Genomic DNA, 23,846 nt, shown 5'->3' with positions numbered 1-23,846 from the left:
AAACTTTTTGTCTGTCATTCTGTTCATCAAAACATTACACATGCAATGTTAAACATCTAAATTTTATAAAAATATACAAAACACAGGAAGTCAAAAATTTTTCTAATCTGAGCCTTCTGGAGATGATCACCAGAGTTCATGGCATTTTTCTTCAGACTTTTTTTCCTAAGTGAATGCAATTTTCTGTTATTCATTTTACAAAAGGGGTCATACTATACCAGCTTTTTTTGCAACTTGCTTTTTTGGGAAGAGATCTATCTACACCCTGCCCCACTCACTCCATGAGGGGGCCCATGTGTTGCCTTGATTGTGTAAAAATTAATAAACAGAAACCTCATTTAAAATAAAGTCTGGAGGCCAGAAGGGGGAGCTCTCATGTGCTTCCTCTATCTCAGAGCCCAGCAGAAAGAAGACTGTTTAACAATCACAGTTCTCTTCCTCTAGGTCAGGAGATCCTGTGTGTCTGCCCTGCTCCCCAGCTCAAGGAAGGGTGGCCAATTGTAATCCTGGCTCCTAGAAGCCACACAAGTTTTTCAGTTGGCATTTGGCTGACCATAGGCTGGGCAGTCGGGAGCCCAGATAGACTGGGATGAGTCCTCAAGGGAAGTCCAAGAGCTGGGGGATCTTGGAGGTTCTGGCTCCGCCCCATCCAGCTATGTGACTTCAGCGTGTCACCTGACCCCCTGTGGCCTGTTTCCTGAGGAGATGATGTCTGAGGCCTAGGACTGAGCCAGAGTGAGGTGCTGGGACCAGGATACACATACGCAACACACACGTACATACACACACACAGAAAGACACGCAAACACAATTTCCCTTCCAATCGAAGCAGAGCAGTACTTAGAAGGATTTGTAATGAAGAGGCTGCTCCACCTCTTCCTTGTCTGTCCAATTCCTCAGAGGCAACCACTTACCTGTTTCTGGTTTTAATTCTCTGGGGCCACCTCCTGTTTCTGGGGAATTCTTGGCCAAAGAGTGGGAGAGAATCCCTTCTCCTTGCTAGGCTTTGATATAATAAAGACGGTATTTTTATTAGTGGTGAGTGAAACACTCAGGCCTGTGAAAGGAAGACATCATCATCGAGAGTGTTCAACAATCTATTTTCTTCTCGCAATCTAATCTTGTCCGCTCCCATTTCTTGGCTCTTTGAAGATGAATGAAGTCAAGCAGTGGACAAAAAGAGGGTCCCTGGTTAGGTTCCATAAACAAGACCTCACCATTCTTCTCCGTTGAACCTATTTTCTCTCAAACCCGGGCTGGTCAGCAGAAAGGACACGCAATACATTTCTTTTCTCATTTGGGGCATTGAAACATGAGCTTCCTATAGTCATAGCAGAAATATTCTAAGCTAGAAAACAAACTCTGATGACAGAGCAAAATACAAAAACTGAAGCTCTTGTCCATCGCAGGCTTTTGTATCTCCTACCGGTCCTTTTCCATGGGATGCACCATCCCGACTCCGAACACAGAGCTCTTCTCACAACTCCATAGTAAGCACTCCAATACCCAAAAGGCCAAACTGCCCCTGCCAGCCTGCTTGGCATGACTGTCCAAGGATCGCCTGATACAGTCCACCCCTTGATCCTCTCTATTCATTGAGAACAGATGGGCACAAATGGCCATTATCCAACAAATGAAAGAATGGGTCTGGGAGTCATCTCTGTCAGCTAACAATAAAGGACTGATACAATAAGAATACTTGGACCCACATCAAGAGTGCCCAAGACCACCAGGCGGGGGAAATTTAAAAGACGAGGCAGTTCAGAGATCACTGTTTCCAAATATTTAACTTGGTGCTACTTTGTGGAAAACATTTCTTTGTTTTCATTGTTGTTTTACCTTCCATCTTTTTTGCTTCTATACCTCATGTTAGCTCTTATATAATGAGAGACTGAGATGCTTCCTTTTCAGTTTGGTCCAGGTTAAGATGTTCTACAAACCAAGGCAGCTCTTAATTCACCTCATCCCGTTGGGTTCAAGGATGATATCCCTGGCTTTTGTGAGTTTCACCCCCAAAGCTGTATCCTCCTTCGGAGGCACACCACTTTCCTCCAGCCGAGGGCAGGGGCTATAGGAGCTATTAGTTGGGATCTCCAATGCCTCCTTGGCCCAGAGACTGATGCTGAGTCACAAGTGATAAGCTGGCTAATTATATAGGCAAAAATAATTTGATTGTTCCATCTTCTCCCCCTGTCAGAGATGTGGTCTGATGTGACACCTACTGAACTTTAGAGCAAAGCCAGATTTTACAGAAGAGGACTTCAGGCCTCCTGGGAGGAGCCAGTAAAGTGAACCTATTGTAGACCGGCAGTGTTCATATGGGAGTGTCCATAAGTGGGGCACCACAAATTAAATACAATTGTTAGGAAGAACGAAATGGACACCTCTGAGTGTCACATCTAGACACTGAACTGTCCAGGCCTATCTTGCCTCCCTCGACACGGGTGATTCCACCGATAACATGTGCCATGGCACTAGTCTCCTCTGACTAGTGCCAACTGTTGTGTGTGGACCTGCCAATTACATGCCATGACTCATTCTGAAATACTCCTGTTTCACTATGCCTGTAGAAGCAAGTTTCATTATTCCAAAGGTTGTGTCCAGTTCCTTTCAGTTCCAATGCAGTGGTGGTTTGTGGGAAGTCTGACCCACAATAAGAGGTCAACATTGGCCGGCGTGTGGGTCAGGAGGCGGTGCTGTTTCACACAAGATGAAAGCTGGAGGGATGATTTCTAGGGGTGGAGGTAGAAATCTGTTAGTCGTACCACCTTGAAGGATCTCCCAGCTTGGAGAACAGTGTGTGAGTGGGCCCTGAGATGGATCCTGTAGTTCCAGCTAATGACCACGGCACCAGCTGAGTGACGCCTGGGAGCTTGGCATGTGCCAGGCTGTGCTAAGAGCTTTACCTGCACTATTTCAGTTACCCTTCACAGTAACTCAGGTAGGTAGGTAGTGGTCACCATTTTTCCCACCTGTCCTCCATGGAGGTGTGTGATGGGGGAGCCAGCACCGTAAGTGGAGCAACTACTGAGAAGTTGAACAGCCTGAGGTGGAACCATGGGCCACTGTGCTACATGCTCATACCTGGGAGATCTGAGCTGGCACCTGAGGCGTCCACCCCATGTTCCCACTTCACGGGCTGCTTGGCAGGCAGGGTGAATTCTGGGCCCACACTCAGACCCGATGGCTGTGAACTGTGTTCTCTATTCAGACTCCATGACATTGGGGATACTGTGTCCCTGAGCGACTTCCTGAGGAAGACCTAGCACAAATTCTATAGCGGCTGATTTATCAGGAAATCAGCCACATAACTTGAATAATTAATTAGATTCCAACTGTTCTGAGGACATACATTTTGCCCTGATAGAAAAAAAAGAGCCCCAATGAAATGTCTCCGCCAGTAACCGAGTCTACATAGCAGGGTGCCCGGTATATCTTAGGCAGATTCCTTGGCCTGAGATGAGAATTCCTGTTCAAGTGATTTGCTTGAGAACCCATAAAGCACTGGCCTATGACCTCAGAACTGATGTGGCTTAGAGGTAGCCTTTTCCTATTATTTCCAAAGGGCAGAAAGGGGCTCTTGGCAGAAGGGGAGTAAGGGGGACAGGATGGGGTGGGGGTAAGAAGTGAGAGCCTGGCTTTAGTGTGATCCCACAGGGAAACTCTGGAACACCAGCTCTCCCACAGGTTAGTCCCATCTTGAAGCCAGGCCAGAAAGTCATGGGCCAGGGACTAGGGAAGGGGTTGGTAAGGGGTGGTGCCTCCTAGGTAAGTGGCTCCCATTCAACTCAGGACAATTCTTCAGACAAGGGGCAGTTGTGAGCTAACTCACAGCACCAGGGAGATGGATGCCCATGCTAAACGGGACCTGGGCAGGGCACCAGCAGCATCCGCTGCGGCTGAGAACTCATTGGCTCTGTTGGCATCCCTCACTCCTAGGCTGCTTTGGTCTGGACGGGCCAGGCCAAAGCAGAGTCTCTTCCCCACAGGTACTCTGCCTATCTCAGGGGAATCTCAGAGAGGATGCTGGACTTGTTTATAGCCTTGTTCCAATGAGAATTCTCATGGGGTCTGGTGGAACTGAAGAGGTTTAGTGTGAAACCAGGGTGTTTAACTTGGTCAGGAATGTCAGTCGGCTGGAACCCACAAGGGCATGTCCTATATTGGGCCTGGATGCACTACTCAATTCGTTACAAAGCCAGGGGCCAGCAGAGCTGACTAGGCCATTATCTCAGCCAGGAATCCACATAATCATGTCCTGTTGTAGCTCCACCACCCAGGTACATGCTGCAAGTGCCAGGGTGGAGGTCCTTCAACCTCATGTGTGGTGTGTCCCCTGAGGCTGTGTATCTGGTAGATGCTGCCCCTCACTGCCTTTTGGAAAAAATAGGAAAGAGCCATTTCTGAACCACATCGGTTCCAACGTCAGAGGACAGTCTCTCAGGGGTTACAGGACCTCTGGGTGTCAACAGGTGCCTCCTACCCAGAGGCAGCCCCAGCCACAAAACAGCCTCCTGAAGACATACTCCAGTCTGGCCAAGTTCCATCAATCTCATATTTGCCTTTGCAATTTAATAAGGGAGCTCAAATTTGTCTAGTTGAATGGGATAGAATCTAATAGGCAGATTGTATCCCAATTTCTGATAGGCACTTCCTGAAGCAGAGGGAGCTGGGTCCCTCCGTAGGCCCTTCAGTTTCAAGTAAAATCCAAGTGAGTAACAAGCAAAAGAAATTTAAAGGAAGCTCATCATTAGTCTCAGGGAGACCAGAGCTGGGAAAACCAGAGACCAGCCCCACTCCCCACAACCCCACCCTTGACAACCACAAACAAGCATTCTTGCTTTTTACTTCTGGTAGTAACCTCTATAAATAAAACAGATGAGTGATGAGATAGATGGATAGATGTATGGATGGGTGGGTGGGTGGACGGATGGATGGATAAATGGATGGACAGACGGACAGATGGACAGACAGATGATACATAAATATAGATATTTTATTTTCAACTTTAGATGTTATCTGTTTACCACTATATACACGAAGATTTAACTGTGTAGTGTTTGACAGCTGCATTACTATTTTAGTTCTTCTATTCATGATGTTGCACTTAGGATCAATTATTACCCTTGGTTGGGTTGAGAAGACAGAGCAGAGAGAAGCCTCGGTTCCGACGACATCCTAGAGCTGCCATGCCGGCCCTAGGTGGCTCACATCCAGATCTCCTCCTACTACAGACTTCTTGCCGAGGAAGAAATAGCTTTCTCTAGCTTAAAACCACTGTCACTCGCGGGCTTCTCTATTATTTCCAGTTGTAACTGATCCCACCTGATGGCACCGCTGCCCTTAGTGCCCACTGCAGATGTCCTGTGCTTGGCCCTCCCCCAGAGCCTCATACTGCGACATGACAGTCCTCTTGATTACCTGCACGCATCACACGAGTTTTCATTCTGCCCTTACCGTAACCTGACGCAGGACCCTTGCACAGACTGTTTCCTCTCCTGGTGCAACGCTTCCCCACCTTCCCCTTCCTCTCACCAACATCCTTCAGATCTCAGCTCAAATATCACCCCCTCAGACTGGCTCCTAAGACTCTCAGTCTAATTTAGGCCCCACCCCCTGCTGGGATTCTCTCTCATTCTTCTGCTTCATAGCACTTAGTACTACATTTGCCATTTTACACTTATTGGTATGTTTGTTTAGTGTTTGGCTACCCCACCACACTGTGAACTTCTTCAGAGAGGAGTGTATGTCTATTTCGTTCACTATTATGCACCCATGACAGAGAATTATCACATATGATAGGTGGTCTATATGTATTAGTGAAAAGATTTTTAAAAAGATAAAGCACCTCAGGTCAGAGATGTTGAGCAACAAGCTCAAATTCACATGGCTAGAAAAGCTGGATCTGAACTAAGGATTTGTCTGACCTGTTCTAAGCTCACTAAACGACCTTCTCATAATGGATACCCTTAAGCTTTTTCTTTCAGAAAAAGAAGGGAAGAATTTACTTGTCGGGTAAACACTAGTGTCTAGTCCCCTGGATGGCTAAATTTCTCATTAAAAATTAGCAAATCGAGTTTCTGGTGTACAAATTCCATTTTCTGGTAAGTTTAGTGAATGAGAGGGCCTCCCTGAGTTTGATCAGCTCAATGGTCATCACGTTACAAAACTGAGACCCAGACCCTGACCCACACTATGCAGCTGATCTGCTAGTAACGAGACTCCACACTTAACACAGCCCAGGGGATGACAGGCAGATTCAGATCACGAAAAGGAAGTTATACCCAGAAGAAACTGTATGAACTAGATAATATACACTGTCAAAAAATACAGGGAAAATTGATAGAAACTCATTCTAAGACTGTTTGACCAAGGGAGCAGTACATAATTTTGGTGCAGGTTATATGTTTTGATATGTTCACTCACCAGAGATTCTGTAAAGTAGAAACTCAAACAGCCAGATAAGAGTTCTTACCATTTCGGGGGCATAGAGGCAGAGGGCACTGAATACTACAAACCTGGAACAAATGTTGATCATGCTAAACTATATCAAAATACCAAAAGTCTGAGAAAGGCAGGAACTCACAGATTTCAGGAGGCAAGAATGCTTTATTGGGTCCTCAGCATGCATCCAATCCATCCACCCTCACTGTCCTCTGGCAGGACCCGGATGGTCTTGCTCCTTGCCATAAGAAATAAACTGGCGAGGCTCTGCTGGCTTTCCTCTCCAGGCCTGGAATGCTGGTTGGGAGAGCTGCCATGGAAATGAGTTCCTTGATCTCAGCAGCAGAGGTAGAGAGAAGGACACAGTATGGGAGTCACCACAACAAGCGTGGGCAGGGAAACCAGGCCTCTAGCTGTGGCTGGCCAATTGTTGGGTCCCAGGAATGTAAAAGACCAGAAGACTCTTAAGATGTTACCTCGTTACCACCACGACTAAGGACTTCTGGTTGGGCAAACAGGTCTGGGTCAAGCTACCAACATCTCCCACTTAATTTCCAAACCTTCAATGGAGACAAAGCCAAATATCTTTGAAGGGAAACCTCATTTCAACACTCAGATGCATATTGCAAACCTTCCTTGCAGCCTTCCCCAAAGGCATCCATAATCATATATCTGGGAACTGTAGAAGGGAAGGAAAAACACCCAAACTTGGGGAGAGGGGTTCTGTAGGACACCAGCTCCAAGCTAAGTCTAATTTCCGGGAACAATGGAAAAGATGAAGTCTGCCAATTAACGGGGATGATTAATAGACCAAGTTCTATGCTACAGTGGACCCAGTGGAATCTCAAAGCCAACCAGGGGTTATTTTGAGGGTACAGCTGAAATGGATAAGTTCTGAAATAGGCATAAATCCCACAATGGCTCTCTGATTTGGGGGGTAAGAGCGACTGTGGCAGGACAGGACGAGTACAAGCCATTAGAATTCTCCCTCCCTAGCAAAATGGTAAACCAAAAGTAATACTGTACCCCCGGGGTAGCTAGAGACAGTAGCATACCACCAAGGACTCGAGAGTGAGTCACAGTGGTTCCTACCGCAGTTCAGCTCGGCCAGTGCAAGACACCAGGAGGTCTTTGGGCTGTTGTAAACTTTCATAGTGATGACTCCAATTGCAGGTGCTGTGCCAGAGATGATCTTCTTGCTAAAGCGAATTTATCCAGCTCCTGGCATTTGGTATAAATCCTCTGAACTAATGAATTCATTTTTTTCCTCTATTCTGATGAACAAAGAACATCAGAAGCAAGTTATCTTCATCGGTAGGACAGCAGTAGTCCACTGCTGCCCTGGCTTAAACATATAGACTATCTTAACTGTCCAGCTCTATGACACAGCCCGGCTCACAGGGACAGTGACCTTACCACCACAATGTAGTATTGCACTGATGGCATCATGGCAACAGGGCCTGGAGATCATCAATTTCCCTAAATGCCTTGGTAAGACATAACATGAGTCAGATATGGGAGATAAATCATGTTAAAATGCAAAGATCTGCCCCCTTGATAAAGTTCCAGGGGGGGTCAATGGGTCTGTTGAGGTCAGAATATTTCCCCCCATAACATAAAACGAATTATTGCATTTTGAATCCCTTACTACTAAGGCCCAATTCCAGGCAAAACTGTCACTCTGGGACATCTTGCTCCAATCCATTCACTGATTAACTTAGACTTCCACCTTTGGTTGGGCCTAGAGCAAGTGAAGGCTCTTCAGCTGAGAAAGCCTTTATAACACAGCTCTGCCACCAGGCCTCACGGCCCGGCAGATTCAGTGGTGCTTGAGGCATGTTGGGGAATGACATGGAGCCTGTGGCGGAGCAGAGTGCTCTATGACACTTAGGGTGAGTCCTGGTCAGAAAAATACAGAAGAGGAACCTATGGTTTGGAACCGAGTGATGCTCAGGCCAAAAAGTAACTATTACCCTTTTGAGACATGGCCTCTGGCTGACCACTGGGCTCACAAGGAGCCTAAACGTTGAACTGCGAGCATACCAGATGGACACGCTGCCCCTCATGAGGCAGGGTCTGACCCACCCAGCCATAGTCAGGCATGGCTGACTATGTCAGCCGTGTCTGGGGGCTGCTCCCTCACTCTCCCACAACGCTTTCTCCTGCCTTGCTGCTGGGCTCCCCTCAACCTACACCAATGCATGGCTTAAGAGGGTAGGACTTTTTTGCTTCCCTTACCCATCACGCCTCTCCCGCCATCAATATCCATGGAATTACCAAAAGGCTGTCAACATCACTGTGGCATCCCCGCATATTGCATTCAACCAAATAACTCATTTTACAGCAAAAGTAAAGTAATGGGTTGATGCCAAGGGCTCTCATTCATCTTGTCAGGATCTCCCCAGTCTGGAAGCAGTTAGCTTGAGAGTATAATGAAATGGTTTGCTGAAAACCCAGCTATGGTGCCAGCTGAGAAACAATACCTTGCAAGGTTGGGTCAGGCCCACAGGTTGTAACATAAGCTCTGAACTGGCAACCAAGTCATGGTGCTATTTCTTCTACAGGCTAGGAAACAGAGTGGAGAGGGATGTGTTATTACATCTCAATGCTTTTCTCATACCCAAGGTTTGGGACCGGGCTGGTGTAGAAGCTTTAGTCCCCCAAGGAAGTATTTTCCCAAAAATCACAGTAATCCCTCAAGCGAACTGGAAGCTGAGGCGTCTGGCCATTTCAGGCTCCTCATCTCTCTGAATGACACAGAACAAGAGATCATGGGAGCAGCTAGGATGATTAACTCTATCAAGAAAAAATATGCATCCTGTTACAGAAAAGGGGTATGGGTACAAGCGGACGTGAGGGGTTCCTAGAGTGTTCCTGGTACTGCCACACCCAATGAGAAATGCTGCCACCCAGGCAAGACCACCAAGGAGCTGGACTTCGATACTGAAGATTCAGGTCACTCCAACAGGCAAAAATCACTAGTTATAAACGCTAGTTCTCATGACCAGCAACAGATGGACTGCAGCCTTTACCCACATGTGCTTTCCTGCAGTTATATAATTTTGATTAAAAATGGTTAATTTTACCACTTAATCCACAGGTTGCAGAATTTCAAAATGGGATTGTGATAAAAGAAAGCAGAGTATCACTAGTGAAACTAGACTTTGGAGAATGGTAGCCCTAGTCATTACCCTTGGACTTAGTCACTGGACGTGACCTTGAATGGTCTCCCTTAGCAGAGAAGAATTTGTTTTGGGTTGTATGTGGAAGAGTCATTAATACATCAGACGGGAAGCACAACACGCATGCGTGTGTGGGAGTATCTTTTGTTGTTACCCACCGAGCCCTTTCTACCCTCCTGCTCTCTGCCATTCTTCTGGAAAGAATTTCCATCCTTTGGAGAACTGCCTCTCTCTCACTCCAGGAGGCCCTTAACTCCAGGCCAGGAACTTGGATCTTGAACAAACCGGGACCCACTGTGACAGACAGCTGGTTGGTATTGACCTGCCAGCAGCAGCAGCTCCTGGAAGGCAGGCTTAGAGCTACCCTGGCCCCACTTCTCAAGGCCAGTTGCTCAGCTATTCCCTGGTTCTGTGAGCTACTACAACACCCTTCCCACGAACCCTTTTTTTTCCTTAAATTGGTCTGAGTCCACTTCTGTTGCTCAAAACCCCAGAAACCTAACAGAAAGAGTATCTTTTGAGACTGCTTCATACATCTTTGCCCCTCAAGAGCTGTCAGCTCAGGGTCTGGCATAAAGTAGGTGCTCTCTCTGTCTGCTAAATGAATGAATGAATAAACAAGTAAACAATATTCCAGCTCTGGTTCAGCAAGGCAATCTGTATAGGCAGGCTGAGAGCTGGAAGCACCTTGGGGCAAGAGGAAAAAGTCACCTGAGCACGAAAGGCAGAGAAGTCAGAAAGCTCAAGATGGGAGGAGATAAACATCAGGCAAGAGAAAGGCCCTGGGGGTGTGGCAAGGAGGGCTGGGATTGAGAAGCCTCTCTACTGTTTGAAAGGCAGGAAAGGATCAGTGAGTGGCTGAGAGGCAAACGCTGGCTGTTCCCTGGGCTGGGCTGGCTGCAGCAGAGGTAGCCAGACACTGGTGTTTCCCCTGAGCCCCCAGCTTTGCTTTTCCCACCTGGGTTCCTTTGTGTTCCTCTCCCACATGAAGGAGCAATTCCAATCCGGGCCCAAGTCCCCAGACACCCTGCTAAGGGGCACAAGCCATCAGCACAATTGCACAAAAAGCACAGACGACTGAGCTGTGCCCACATAAGGCTGAGACTGCACATCAATTCAGGAGCCAAAACATGGATTCATTTTTCCAGTGGGCCCAAGGACTGTAGGTCGCCCTGGGAGAACCTGCCTGGGGAGATGGGACCCTGAGCCCATACACCTACAACCAAACCAGATGAGGGTGAGCAGGAAACACAGTTGCTGCCTTTATTGCATTTCAAAGGGAGCAGGCTAGCTCCAGACCCACCCCTTCCAGGGCCCCCAGCAGGGGCTCTCAGGAAGGACCCAGGGTGCGGAGCACAGCAATTCCTTGGGAGCCCATATATGAGGGCGTAGAGCTGGAGCTCCAGCATCAGAGCTAATGGTTGGGGGCAGGGGTCCTAAGTCCTGGGCACAGAGACACCTCTCTACCCAGGCGTGGATGGCTTACATCCTTCCTGGAATTCCCATACTACCTCCCTGTGGAGAAGAGTCCCAGCCCTCCGTCCCTGGTGAGGAGGGGATGTGAAATTCACAGGACCCTACCTCCTTTCAGTAAGGAGCACAATGTCCCTCCAAGTCCACACCTTCTCTCTGGCCACAGCTGCTGACACGACTCTCATGTCAGCTCTCACCCATGGGCAGAGCGCCTGGGAGAAGTAGGGGAGGAGTAGACAGGGGTGGACTAGAGGCCAGACAGTCTGCCCCTCACCTGGGTCCTGGTGGGTAGGATTCTGGGGCAGGCTAGGGAGCCATCAGATAAGGGGACAAGCAAAGTGAGCAAAGAGCAGGCAGTAGGCGGCAACTGGGCTCAAAGCCAGGAATGGGGAGGTGGGGTGCAAGAAAGCACGGGAAGCAGGTGAGTGCCTGAGTGATGAGGGAAGGAAGAGCAAGAACACACGTCACCAAAGACCACCGCACAAGGACATGACAGGTTCGGCAAGGGCCCTGAGCCCCACCTAGGCTCAGGGACAAGTTAGTTGCAGGGTAAGCTGGGATGAATGAGGCAAAGTAGCCAGAAGAAGACACCCTGAGAGTCACCAGGCCAGACACAGCAGAGGAAGTCTGGAGCCCTGAGGACAGAGAAAGACCAGCGCCAAGCAGAGGGCTGAGGGTAAGTGCCAGCCTGTGTGCCCCAGAGGACACCGTCTGCCTGGGGCGAGGGGTTAGGGTGCAGAATTCATGCAGAGGACTCGGGGAGCCTGCAGCAGTAGCCAGTGTAAACTTCAAGGAGGGCCTCAGCCCCCGGGGCACTTGGAGGTGGGGCCTAGAAGCCCTGGGTCACATGGCACCAGGAGATGCCACTGGGCTGTGTGCCATGCACCAAAGCCATCTGACTGAGCAGCTCACTGAGGAGAGGATGCTCGGAGAGGCCCCCTAAATGGAGCCTTCTCAGTGCACCTTCTCTGGTTCGTCTGTATTGGGAAAGTCTCCACCAGTTCGAGCTGCTTCCTTGTTGGTTTGCTGCTGGGTGGAGGCCCCCAGCCTCCTGTGGGGGCTACCGTGTGCCCTGGGCCTTGGAGCCCTCCTCATGGATGAGAGGCTGTCCCAGTAACTGCGTAGCGACTGCCCCTGAGGCCTGAGGAGTGGCCTTGAAGCTTGGGGCGTTCTTCCGGGTGCCCTGGGGACTGGGGATGCCTTTCTTCTGGGGCTGAGGACTCAGTTGGGGTCCCTTTCTGCCGGCAGATGGACTCTTGGAGCCTTTGGCCTTGGCTTGGGGGTGGGCAGCCTCGGGACCCTTGAGGGGTTTCAGCCCCAGCATCTCACAGAAGGTGTTGCACTGGTGAGAAGAGGCAAACTGGTCCAGCAGGGCAGGGAAACAGCTCTCCTTGAGGCCTTGGTATCTGCAGCCAAACAGTAAGAGCTGAGTGGGAGTCCCACCCAGACTGAGGGTCCTTGCGGGGCCAACTCGAGGATGGTTGTGGCCACTGTGTCATAGCCTAGGTATACCCTACCTGAGGGTGCTGAGGAGTCTGACCCGTGCTACTTCAGGTGGCAGCATCCAAAATCTCGATTCTAAACTGAGGTCTCACTGTGCCCTGGCTCATGGAACTCATCATGTGGGACACTAATTGGTGTGAGGATGACCTGCCTTTTTAACGTAAATGAGAGCAGACTCTTAAGGCATCGCTCTGCTCACAGGGCCCTAGCCCAGCTGCACGGTGATGAGCTTTCTCCAGTGAGAAGAAAGAGAAGCAGGTACAGTGAAAGTCCAGGACTGCAGGCGACCCCGTGTGTGGGCGTCAACAGTTGCTGGTCCAGCACAGACAGTGAGGATCAGCGGCCTCTGGGATGCTACTGTATGGCCAAAGTGTGACTGGGACCATTTGGCCATGGGCAAGCACCTCAGGGATGGAGACCAGAATAACTTTGATATGTGACACTGTGAGAAGACTCTCAGAGGGCATTCTGTCCTTCGAAGTACTCACCCTCGCAGCTTGGTGGCGATCTGCACATCAGTCACCTTCCAGTCAACCCCTGAAAAGAGAGAAAGTTGGGAGCTGATGGCAGCCTAGGCTGGTTCTAGGACCCACGTGTCTTCAAGATGGATATCCTTTAGATGAGAAGTTGCCAGGTTTCAGGGCACATCTTCAGGCATCCTCTCACTGGGACATCGCCAGTGGCCTGTCTCACGGGCAGCATGGGTATTTCTATATTATTAGTAGTAATAATAATCCTATTTTTACAGGTGAGGAGCTAGGCACAGTTAAGTGACTCGAGCTAAGTCACATTTATTCATTCATTCAATCATTGAGCACTGACCACTGTGAGTCAAAGTGAAAGTTCAATTTTTCTTACTTCTAAATCCAAAACACTTCCAACTGTGTAACCCTGTCTCTACTGAATCACATTAGGTCACAAACTGGGCTGCCCGCTGGCTCTGAGCTAAAACTTTCTCATTTCTCTTAACAGATTAGCCAATCTGATCAGGAGAGAGAAGGTGGGCATGTGAGGGAAATCGGGGCAGCAGAAATGTAACACTAGATAAGACCGGCTTCTGCATACTCAAAAAGGCAGCAAGCAAGCACTGCTAGAGCCAAGATGGTCTAGGTCGAGACAGCCTTGGAAGAATCAAGCCAGGCAAAATGGTGAGGGAGAAGTTTCTCCACCCTGCCAGTCTGCCCCAGCATCTCCGCACTCATGCATTAGATTTGTGACCTTCTTTCTTCTTTTCAAACTGGTCTCATTCTTCTAGAAACCTGCCTTTCACGAACAGGGCTGGGTACCACTGTGTGACAGAATAGCAAAAATGTGGGCTTGAGAGTCAGACGAACCTGGATTTACATCTCAGCTCTGTCATTCTGAGCTGTGTGAACCTGGCAAATCACTTAGTATCTCTAATCCTCCACTGTAAAAATGGGGATGATACTACCAAGCTCGCAGAGATCACAGTGTGTAGAGGACTCTAACTTAGTGTCTGAAACACAGTAGTTATACAGTAAATATTAATTTGTCATGTCTTTCAACATTTATCACGTTCTAGTTTGCATTATGATAATGATACTCCCTTACACCTGCGCAGACTTTCAGTTTATAGTCTGCAGAATGCTTTCACAAATACGGTCTCAGTTAATCCTCATAAGAAGTCTAAGAGGTAGGTAGAGAAGGTATTATTATTCCAAGAGAGGGAAAGGAAACTGCAGCTCGGCAGAATTAAATGACCTGAGCTTCAGTTTTCTTCTCTGTAAAAAGAGACCCAGCTAGAAAACAATGAGGCCCAGACTTAAATCTAATCTTTGACTCCTAAGTCTTTCTACTATATCATGTTATCTCGTTATAGAAATTGGTATACTTATCATCGCTTCTTAAGGACAATGATTATTCCTAATTCACCTTTTTATCTTTCTAATATTGAGTAAATGCTGGAGGGAAGGAGAGAGGGAGGGAGGGAGGAAGGAAGGAAGGAAGGGAGAACTTATGAGTTAAAGAGTAAATGATAATGGCTTAATGTGTTACTAGGCCCCTCCACTCCATACACGGAGTTACAGATACAATATTTACACTGTACAGTTTAACCCCCATGAAAAGCACATTTGAGCCAGTTTTCTCTCTGTCTTTTGGTTTTCTCACTTATTTACATTAGAGACCAGACGGAATCAGCATTCCTCTCCTCCCACTGTAGAGAAAGTTTTATCTTTTTCTCTCCCCTGCCCAGTTCTGGTTAAAGAGAGGAGGCATGGAGAAGGTGGTCAGAGAAGGAAGGAGGATTCATGCTTGCTGGCCTTCCTTTGTTGGGGACAATCTGAGTAATAAGAGAAACAGAGATACACTAAAAAGAAGTCAGAAAGACTACACTGGTTTACATAATAAAGAGCTAACAAAGACAGAAGCAGAAGAGGAGGGTGAAGAGGAAAGGAAGGAGGGCGTGGGGAGGCAAGGGATAGAAAAGCTCCAAGGGCTGGGATGAAAGCGAGAGTGTGAGAAGTATGGAGAGTGAGAAAGTCCAAAGCAAAGCCGCAAGGCAGGCAGGAAAGGGAGATTTCGAAAAAGTGGTTGTAGGTTTGATTAGATCTTTTGTAATGTTCTTTGAAATAAATTTCTTTTTAATTTTAAGTGGAGTCTGGAATGCATACCTTTAAATGCAACTGCAGTTACAGACTAGGCTACAGGAGGCCCTCATACATATTAGTGTTCCATACAAAATGCTGCCTGTCCCAGTGACTTTACAAAGTTACTGTGAAAAGCGCAGGAGACTAAGTATGAAAGTGTACAGCAGACTAGTTAGTACACAAGCACTGTGCCCTGCCCCTCCACATGCTCATGCTCACACACATGTGCACACTCACACTCTTATACCTGCCAGATCTGTCACCAGAAAGCTGCCATTCGTCCACAGATATAGCCAGTGCTGGAAGGTCTGGCACTTCTGCATGGCTTCTGAGCTGCTAGACGATGCTGGCGCCCCGGCATAGCCCCACTCCCGGGAACAGTAAGTCTCCAGGGGTTTGCCCAGATCCTCCTCCAGGGTAGCGTATGGGATATTGTTTGCAGGCCGGTAGATCAGATACAGTGGGATGATCCTAAACATAGTTTCACCCTGCAGTGAGCAGGAAGTATGGTGCCAGAGAGCTGCCCCCTACATCTCAATTCTATACTCTTGGACCTAAAAGGGGTACCCTTCCAAGAAAGAGACTGAAAGACAGCAAGGGAGGGGAGCCCCACCCTGAAAAAATGGAGGAAATGGAGATCACTGGCTTCAGAGTCTCGTCCATTCTCTGAGGTCAGCGAGAGTAGAACTGAACCATACAATGGTCCCAGGAGGACTCTGTGCCTGGGGGCTGCACGAAGACCAGACTGTCAAAAAGAAACACCTCTGGAGAGGATTCAACCAGACTGTGGTTCAATGCCAGCCAGACCCCAATATCCAAGAGTAGGAGTCCAGGTTCAGGTCTCGAAGTGGAAACAAGGCCTATTTACAGCTGACTCCTACAAACCCAGCCCCCCGGCCTGCGACCACAGAGAAGTCCCGACCAGTGTGCCTGGGAGCTCAGCCTAGCCCACTACCTTCAGAGAGGCCCAGAATACGCTGTGTCCAAACTCTGGCACATGTGCCTCACATGGAGAACTGGGGTAGTGGGGAGGAGACTGAGACCAGGGCAGAGGCTTTCCTAAAGTGGGCACTGAATCTTGGGATTTTTATTTCTACGTTTTGTAGGACCATCGAGCTGAGCATGGGCTTAGCTCTGGGCTCATCTGCATGAAGCCATAACTCAGGAAGCCCCTGTGAAATCACTGTTCTTTGCAAAAGCTCAAGTCAGCAGGTCTGGACACTGCATGCCCTGCTCCCCATGCACTTACTCAGGCACCTCCCCAAAGCCAGGTGCGGCCCGGGCTTCAGCTGCAAAGATTTTGCAGTACTCCCGACTCATGTTCTGGATCTTGCACCCCTGTGGATTACAGAGAACCCAATCTTGTCAGCAAGGTGGCCCCCCTGTACTCTCACACCTACAAGGTGGCCCCCTTGTACTCTCACACCTCTAGAAGCATGAGGCCCAGCTGCTAGAGGACTGCAGGGAGAGACCCAGGCCTGGAAACCTGGGTTCACGCCTTACCTGAGCCCTGCTCTGCACCTTACTTTTCTCATGTGTAAAACAAGAGGCTTTGGACTTGTTTTCAAAATGATTTCCTAACAGCATTTCCTGGTGCCCTGGTGTCAGGTGGCAGTGTCGCAGGGACCACGCTGTGGACAGCAAGCAGAGTACACGCCACCCCACCTACAGCCATTTTTCTCTTATCTCACATATAAGGCTTCCCTTTATCTCACATGCAAGATATGTTGAGCATGGTGAGAAAGGTTTCTGCTGCAAAAATTCAGTTTGAAAACTAAAGCCCCAAAGACGCAGGCTGGATTACATCGCAGGCTCTCCTCAAGGATCACCTAGGAGCCTCACGAGGGTGAGGCTGAAATGGCTTCTGGCTCCATACCAGGCTTCCCAACATGACCCGGGCTGAGGAAGGGGAGGTGGTGAGAGTGGAGGACGGGCATGGGGATGAGACATAGTACCTGAATGGTGACGTCATAGTTTCTGCCCAGGAGAGAAGTCTCACTGCTGGGCCCAAACACCAGCAGGCTGGACACCTTGATGACGCACGTGCGGCCCGACTCAAAGATGGGCTCCAACCCGTAGATGACCTTGGCCTGGAAGGCTTTCCGAAGGCCGTACGTACGTCCACTCCCTCGTAGCTCCTCACTTGCCAGGCGCCCAAAGAGCTTGTCCCCCCAGCAGCCAGAGTCAGCCAGACCCTTAGCAAACACCATAGGGGTCATCTCGATCTCTTCTCCAACTGAAGGGGAATAGGAAAAACATGGAAAACTAGAAGTTCCTGCCTCATTGATGTGGGGTCTGTAGGGCTAGAAATGGCAGGAACATTCTCCCACCTGCCACCCAGGTGTGCTCACTCTCTGTCCATTACTATTCTTTGGAATATACACACAGTGAGTCTCCTACCACACTGTGAGCCTCCAAGGGCAGAAACTGCAGCTGACAGATCCCTATCATGTAACAGTGCTCGAGTGTGCCCATCACCTAGTAAGGATGTGGCGAGGTCTATGGCAGGCAGGGGTTTTCTGAGGAAGTGGCAATCAATACAGAATAGCAGAATTACTGTTTTTGAATTAGGTGTTTTGATCAAATCCAGCAGCAGTGAGCACTCCTAGAACTCAAATTGTGATCATTACCATTTCCCACTGTAAAGACCCAGCACTCCCTGAAGAAATGGCTGATTCCAGGCCTAGGGCAGGAAGTGTACAGGATGGACATGAAGTATCTTATCAGACCAGAAAGGAAAGAAGTGATTGAAAAACGATTGGAGGCTTGTCAGAAGGACACAGGAGCCAAGCTTCTGCAGGGGCTTCCACTAGCCAAAATCAGACAATCTTACCAACAAAAATGAATAATTTCCACAATGTACCGAACATATCAAAAATGTCAAAAATCTGTATGTTCATAATTGTAATTGAAGAAAATTTCCCATCCCCACAAAACACACACACACACACACACCCCCTCACTGGTGTGTATGAGGTGTGTGTGTGTGTGTGTGTGTGTGTGTGTGTGTGTGTGTTTGGGTACTAAGGATACTAAGGATACATTGGAGGATACTAAGGCACCAACTCAGGGTAACCAAATAACCAGTTCTCCTTCACAGAAAAATTTCAACTAATGAATGAAGAAGAAATGACAGAATTAAAATACTACATGTTGCAAATCCTTACAAAATAATGGATTTAGGCAATAACCAGTGACTGTTAACCCCTAGGATAACCCCTTGATAAAGGTGTATCAAATAGGTATTTTTTCCTTTTAAAAGGGATGGATCAGGCGGAAGACAACTGAATGAACTCACTGATCAATCTCAACGTTACTAAAACAATCAGACGTTATGTTCCAGCAAACAAGATGCAAAAGAAAATACACTGCACACATGTGAAGTTTTCTTGCTTAAAAAAAATTATACCAGAATCTGACCAAGTCTCTCGATATGACTACCAGTTTAGAGAAAGCATATGGATGGATGGAGGAACACGTTAAATGGCGATATAATCAACAAAATTTGAATGTAAGAAATTCTACATATCAAGTGACTTCAACAAATAAATGGCATGGAGGGAAAACAAGTGAGGGAGAACTGCGGTGTATCAGTGAGACTCAAGAGACGTGCCGGTCCGAAGCAACGACTGGTTCATAATTCAAATGAACCAACGTTTATGAGACAACTGGAAGAACGGGACTGGATATCTGGTGATGTTAATGGTTCACTAAGGCATATCTCGGAGGCACTGCAGGTTCGGTTCCACACCGCCCACTGCAACAAAGCGAGTGTCGCAATAGAGTCGTAATCTTTTTGCTGGTGGAAGGTGTTGCCTTCAATTTGTGAAAACACAATCTCTTTGAAACACAACAAAGTATGCCTGTACTGAGTTTTTAGGTGTGAAGTTTGATTTGATGTTGATTAACTTTGATTTGATAACTGAACAAAAAGCACTGGTTGAATGAATGATTAAATGAGTGACCAAATGAAAGACTTAACACATTAGTTGGCAAATGACGCTCTCGGAATGTTTCCATCACCAGCTGCCTTCGCCTCCTGCATCTCTTGCAGGAGCAACACAGACTCTTCCTCTGATGTCTGAGCCTTTAAAATGCTATCAAATGTCGGCGTACGTCACAGTCACCAGGTAGCCTATTGGAAACGCAATTTTCCTAGGTTCTTCCCCAGAGACGGTGATTAAGGAGAGCTGCAGTAGGGCCCACAACACTGCATTTTTAGCAGGCTCTCCACGTGAATCTGATGCATGCACCACTGTGAGAAACTCGGGGAGGGAGCTGGCAGGGTTAAGATGTGCCCTGGCAGCCTGACCTGCCCTCGGTCAAGGGCTCTATCATGGGCAAAGGGCACAGGCTGAATTAACTTCCCCCACCATCTTCTGAAATAGCCCTGTTCCACCCTCCTCCCTAAGCCTCTCCTGAACTAGGAGGCAAAGGGCATCTATGAGTGGAGGCGAACCCAGCATTTGGAACAGATTCCAAGTCCTCGGAGAAGGTCCCCCTGTGGATGGCAGAGCATGAATGAAGGTCACCCCCATCTCCCCCAAGGGGCTCCATACCTTCACCTTCTTCTCTGGAGACAAATCCTGACAAAACTGTGTGGATAAAAAGGAGAGAAAACAGCTGTCCTCAGGCTGGTCTACCCAGAGAAAGCGCCTTCTCTGCATAGACGACAGTTGCCCTCCCTTAGGAGCCAGGCAGGGCAGAGACCCCGGGGGTACACTCACCCTCAGGGCTGAGGCAGAAGTCCGTGGAGGCTGAGCCATGCTCGTTTTGGATGGTGCATCGGTACACACCACAGTCCACAGGGGCCGCCTGCACGATGGCCAGGGCTGCCGGCCCCTCGTCCTCTGCACTGCGGAAAGTGGAGACCCTTCCTGTGAAGGCCATCACCACGGCACGGCCAGGGCCAGACTGCAGTCCCGAGGCTCCTCAGACCCCGCTCTCAGAGGCTGCTGGGAGCTCTGGGGCAGGCGGCAAGGTATGGTGCTCAAGAGCTGGTCCTGGATCACACGGGTCTGGTTTGCAGTCCTGACACTCACTAGCTGTGCCTTTGGGCATGTAACTTAATACTTCTGAGCCTCAATTTCCTTTTCTCTACTATGGGAATGTTAGAATCTCCCTTGTGGGGTCACTGTGAGGATTAAATTAGGTGACAGACCCAAAGTGTAAGGACAATGCCCAACATGATGACTGCTATAATCAGGGAGCCAAGTCAGGGGAGGTGGCGTCCAGCTGGCTTACCTCCTGCCCACCTCGCCCACTGAGCGCTGATCCTTGGCCCATGTCAAGACCGAGTCACTGAGAATGTTAAAAAACTGGCACCAGAGCTTCAGGCTGCCCGAGGCATCAGGAAACTGCTCCACCCGAATCTTGCGGATCACCTGTGGGGCTGGGAGCAGGGAGGGGCCCAGGTAAGAGGATTACACCCCTCCACTCCATCTTGTGCCCTCTCTGGCGAGACCCCTGGGTGTCCCTGGAGGAAAAGGCTGAGAGAAAAGAGGACTCAAGTCTCCACACAAACCCACTCCTTCACATACCCCAGCTGTGCCCCACCTGTATCTCTGAGGCATCTGCCCTGACCCCCAAGGCACATACACTAGCTAGGAAGAACCCACCACCCACTGTACCCCTCCCCAGGCCAGGGAAAGCACCCCAGCTGAGGGCATAGGCAGCAGCCAAAAGAGGAATTTCCATTTGCATGAAAGGCCCCTAGCTCTAGGGACTCACGTTTGACTCTTGTCCCTACCACTCGACAGTGATGAGGATGCTACTGCAGCCATGCCTTGGGCTAAGCACTTCCTCTACCTTATCTAACCCTCACAACGTTACGAAGCTGGTGCTATTACCAAACCCGAGCGGCAGAGCCAGGGCGAGAGGCAGGCCTTCCAGATCCCGAAGCCTGTGGGACCGTGACGTGAGAATACCTTTAGAAGATGCTCTGTAACCCTTTGCAGGCATGTGCCACCCAGCAGCTGCAGCAATGCCCTCTGCTGATCAACCCTCTTCGTGATGCTGAACCCGTCCCCACCGCCCACCGCCACTCACCTTTCAGCAGGTCCTTGGCTTTCTTCGGCTTGGCTGGAGTTTCCTGCTTGCCTTCATCCAGGGCCAGCTCCGCATTCAGCTCGCTGGCCTTGGAGCTGGAGCCCAGGTCTCCCGCTGCTGGCTCCTCCTCTGCCTGTGGCACCGCCAGCAGGCCCGCCTTTCGACCCTGGGTAGGTGAGCGTTTCTCCCGCCCGGGAGTCCCTGGGGACCCAGGCGAAAGGCCCTTCCTGGGACCCCGGGGGGAGACCACGGGGCTCTCTCTTTCTTCAGGCTTGGTGGCCTCCCCGTCTCCTGCTGCTCTGACCTTAGGGAGAAACCTCTTCCTCCGGGCCCCCAGAGCCAGTTCTTCAGGGGTAGCTGCAGGGAGACCTGTCAGCACCTCCCCTGGGACTTCTCGGAAAGGTTCCTGGGTTCTGCTCTCTGCTGACAGTGGCCCCTGACCAGGGGCTGTCTGCCCACCTGCCTCGGCCGGCAGCTCCTCCACACTGCTCTCCTGGGAGGGGCTCAGGAGACCAAGCCCCTCAAGGGGAGCCTCCCCCTCCCCCGACTCTACCGAAGCCAGCTCAGGGCCCTCCTCCTGGCCTACCACAATAGCTGGGACAGTGAGGAGGCTGGGGACAGGGACACGGGCAGCAGCCAGAGCTTGGCGGCCAGCCTGCACTTCGCGGTCCAGGAGGCTGGTGAGGCGGCGGGAGGTGCAGGGGCTAAGCAGAAGGGTCTGTGCGCTCTGCACCAGGTGGTCATTCTCCACGCGCTCCAGGATGCGCCGAGACGTGCGCGGACTCAGACCGGCCACTTCCACGGTTGGGGCCAGCTTGGCCGAGGGTGCTGGGCCCCCGGGGACAGCATCCTCCTGGGACTCTGTGCCCCCTGCACTTGTCTCTGTGCTGGACAGCTTCAGCAGCAAAAGCAAGTAGTTCTTCAGGGAATCTATGAGGCCAGGGTCGCAGCTCCGGAGGCCTGGGGGCTTCTCTTCCACAATGGGCATCTTGGTGCAGGCCCCCTCATTGCTGGCTGCCATGGCTTCTGGTGGGTGATTCTGGGTGGGGGTCCCCAGCCCCAGGTGCAGTGCGGGAACAGAACTCATCAAGGCCTGGTCCCCAGAGGGCAGGAAGGTAGTACTCATGTGCTGAGAAGCCAGGGTGCTGGGCAGCCCCTGCTGTGAGTTGTCAGTTAGACCAGCCCCAGGAAGAGAGGGCAGAGTGGGCACCTCCGGGCTTGGGCCAGTGGGAGGACAGCTGCCCAGATCCACAGACAGCACCTCGCCCAGCTGCTCCTCCTTGGGGCACTGGAACAGGCCATCCTCTGGCTTGTCCTTGACTGGGCCTGACCGCTGCCAGCTCTGATCTCTCTCTCTTCCCATTAAGCTACCCTCAGGAGGTAGCTGTGCTGGGAGCATGAGGCTCCCTGCCCGGGGACCCAGCACAGTTTCCTCTTGGTTCCCAGAGGCTGTTACTGATGCTTCTTCAGATCTGAGCATGAAACCAAGTTTTTCCGGGACACAAGACCCTTCTGGGGTCTGCTCAAAGTATTCAATACTTTGAGGAGACCTAGGATCCTCTGAAGGTGGGAGTTTGGGGGCTCTGGGCTGTGGGCCGAGGCGGGTCACCGACTCCTTCTCTGGCTGACCTTTAACGGCTGTGGGTATGCTCCCCTCTGACTGTGTCCCCTTGCCTTCCTGTATCCTTCTGTCTTCCTGTGTCGTCGCATATGCCAGTGTCTTCCTGTCTTCCTGTGTCCTCTCACTTGCCTGTGTCCCTCCTACCTTTGTCCCTGTCCTTCCCTGTGCCATCACATCCTCCTGGGATCTCCTATCTGATACTACCCTCTCACCTTCTTGTGTCACAACGTTCACCTGTGTCTTCTTGTCTGTCTGCATCCTCAAGGTTGTTTGCGTTCCATCTCCCTGCGGCCTGCCATCCACCTGCATCTTCCCATTTGCCTCTGTATTCTTCTCGTCTCCAAGTTTCCTGTCAGCATATGTTCTACTCTCTTGGGTTTCTGCATCCATGGGCTCGATGACACCCTGACTTCTGGGGGTGCTGCCGCCAGCAGAGGCTCTATCAGCACTGCTGCTGGCTGATGTGGTAGGAGCCATGGTCGTCTGGGACTCCAGGACCTGAGAACATACGGACAAAAGGAAGAGCTTAGCTCATGCGCCTCAGGATCTCTCTCCAGTCTGCCATCCTAGCCTCCTCTGACCTTATCCAGAACCATCCTGATGTGAATCCTGCCACCTGGTTTCTCAGGCCCGCGTGGGGTTGGGAGGAAGAGGACATGTGACAAAGTGCCAAGCCCTCCTACCCCAATCCCTGATTCCAGGGAATCAGGAATATCCAGCGTCCAGGTCCAAGTCCAGTCTGGCCCTTCCCACCTCTTCCTGAAGAAATTCTGCGTCTCCCCAAAGGCCCTGCTCATGTGTTACCCCACCCCACACTCCGGCCATTTGAAGGAGAGTCTCTTCTCCCCAGGGCTTCTAAGCGATTGATCTGTCTCTCTCTTGTGGTACCAAACTGCCTGGAAAGAAATATGGGTGAAGTGGGATTACTTAAATATAAAACCTGACTCTTCACAACAATATGAAATA

General features: G+C 50.0%; 1 protein-coding gene across 1 annotated transcript in view; it reads right to left on the bottom strand.

Moving 5' to 3' along the window:
• Positions 1 to 4,975: 4,975 nt before the first annotated feature.
• ALPK3 (alpha kinase 3) overlaps positions 4,976 to 23,846 on the bottom strand; it is a 47,049-nt gene continuing 28,178 nt past the window's right edge. The window contains exons 6-14 of the mRNA XM_025050391.1: positions 21,260 to 23,378; positions 20,456 to 20,603; positions 19,939 to 20,066; positions 19,771 to 19,806; positions 17,167 to 17,447; positions 16,461 to 16,549; positions 15,459 to 15,682; positions 13,091 to 13,139; positions 4,976 to 12,505 (exon numbers count right to left, since the gene is read on the bottom strand). Coding sequence (XP_024906159.1) covers positions 12,160 to 12,505; positions 13,091 to 13,139; positions 15,459 to 15,682; positions 16,461 to 16,549; positions 17,167 to 17,447; positions 19,771 to 19,806; positions 19,939 to 20,066; positions 20,456 to 20,603; positions 21,260 to 23,378 — 3,420 coding nt within the window. The 3' untranslated portion in view covers positions 4,976 to 12,159. The remainder of the gene's footprint in view (positions 12,506 to 13,090; positions 13,140 to 15,458; positions 15,683 to 16,460; positions 16,550 to 17,166; positions 17,448 to 19,770; positions 19,807 to 19,938; positions 20,067 to 20,455; positions 20,604 to 21,259; positions 23,379 to 23,846) is intronic.

The sequence above is a fragment of the Pteropus alecto genome, unplaced genomic scaffold (genome assembly GCF_000325575.1).
Source record: "Pteropus alecto unplaced genomic scaffold, ASM32557v1 scaffold60, whole genome shotgun sequence".
NCBI classification, from domain to species: Eukaryota; Metazoa; Chordata; class Mammalia; order Chiroptera; family Pteropodidae; genus Pteropus; species Pteropus alecto.
Note: the sequence above shows the minus strand (reverse complement) of the source record. Positions and strands in the feature narration are given on the sequence as shown.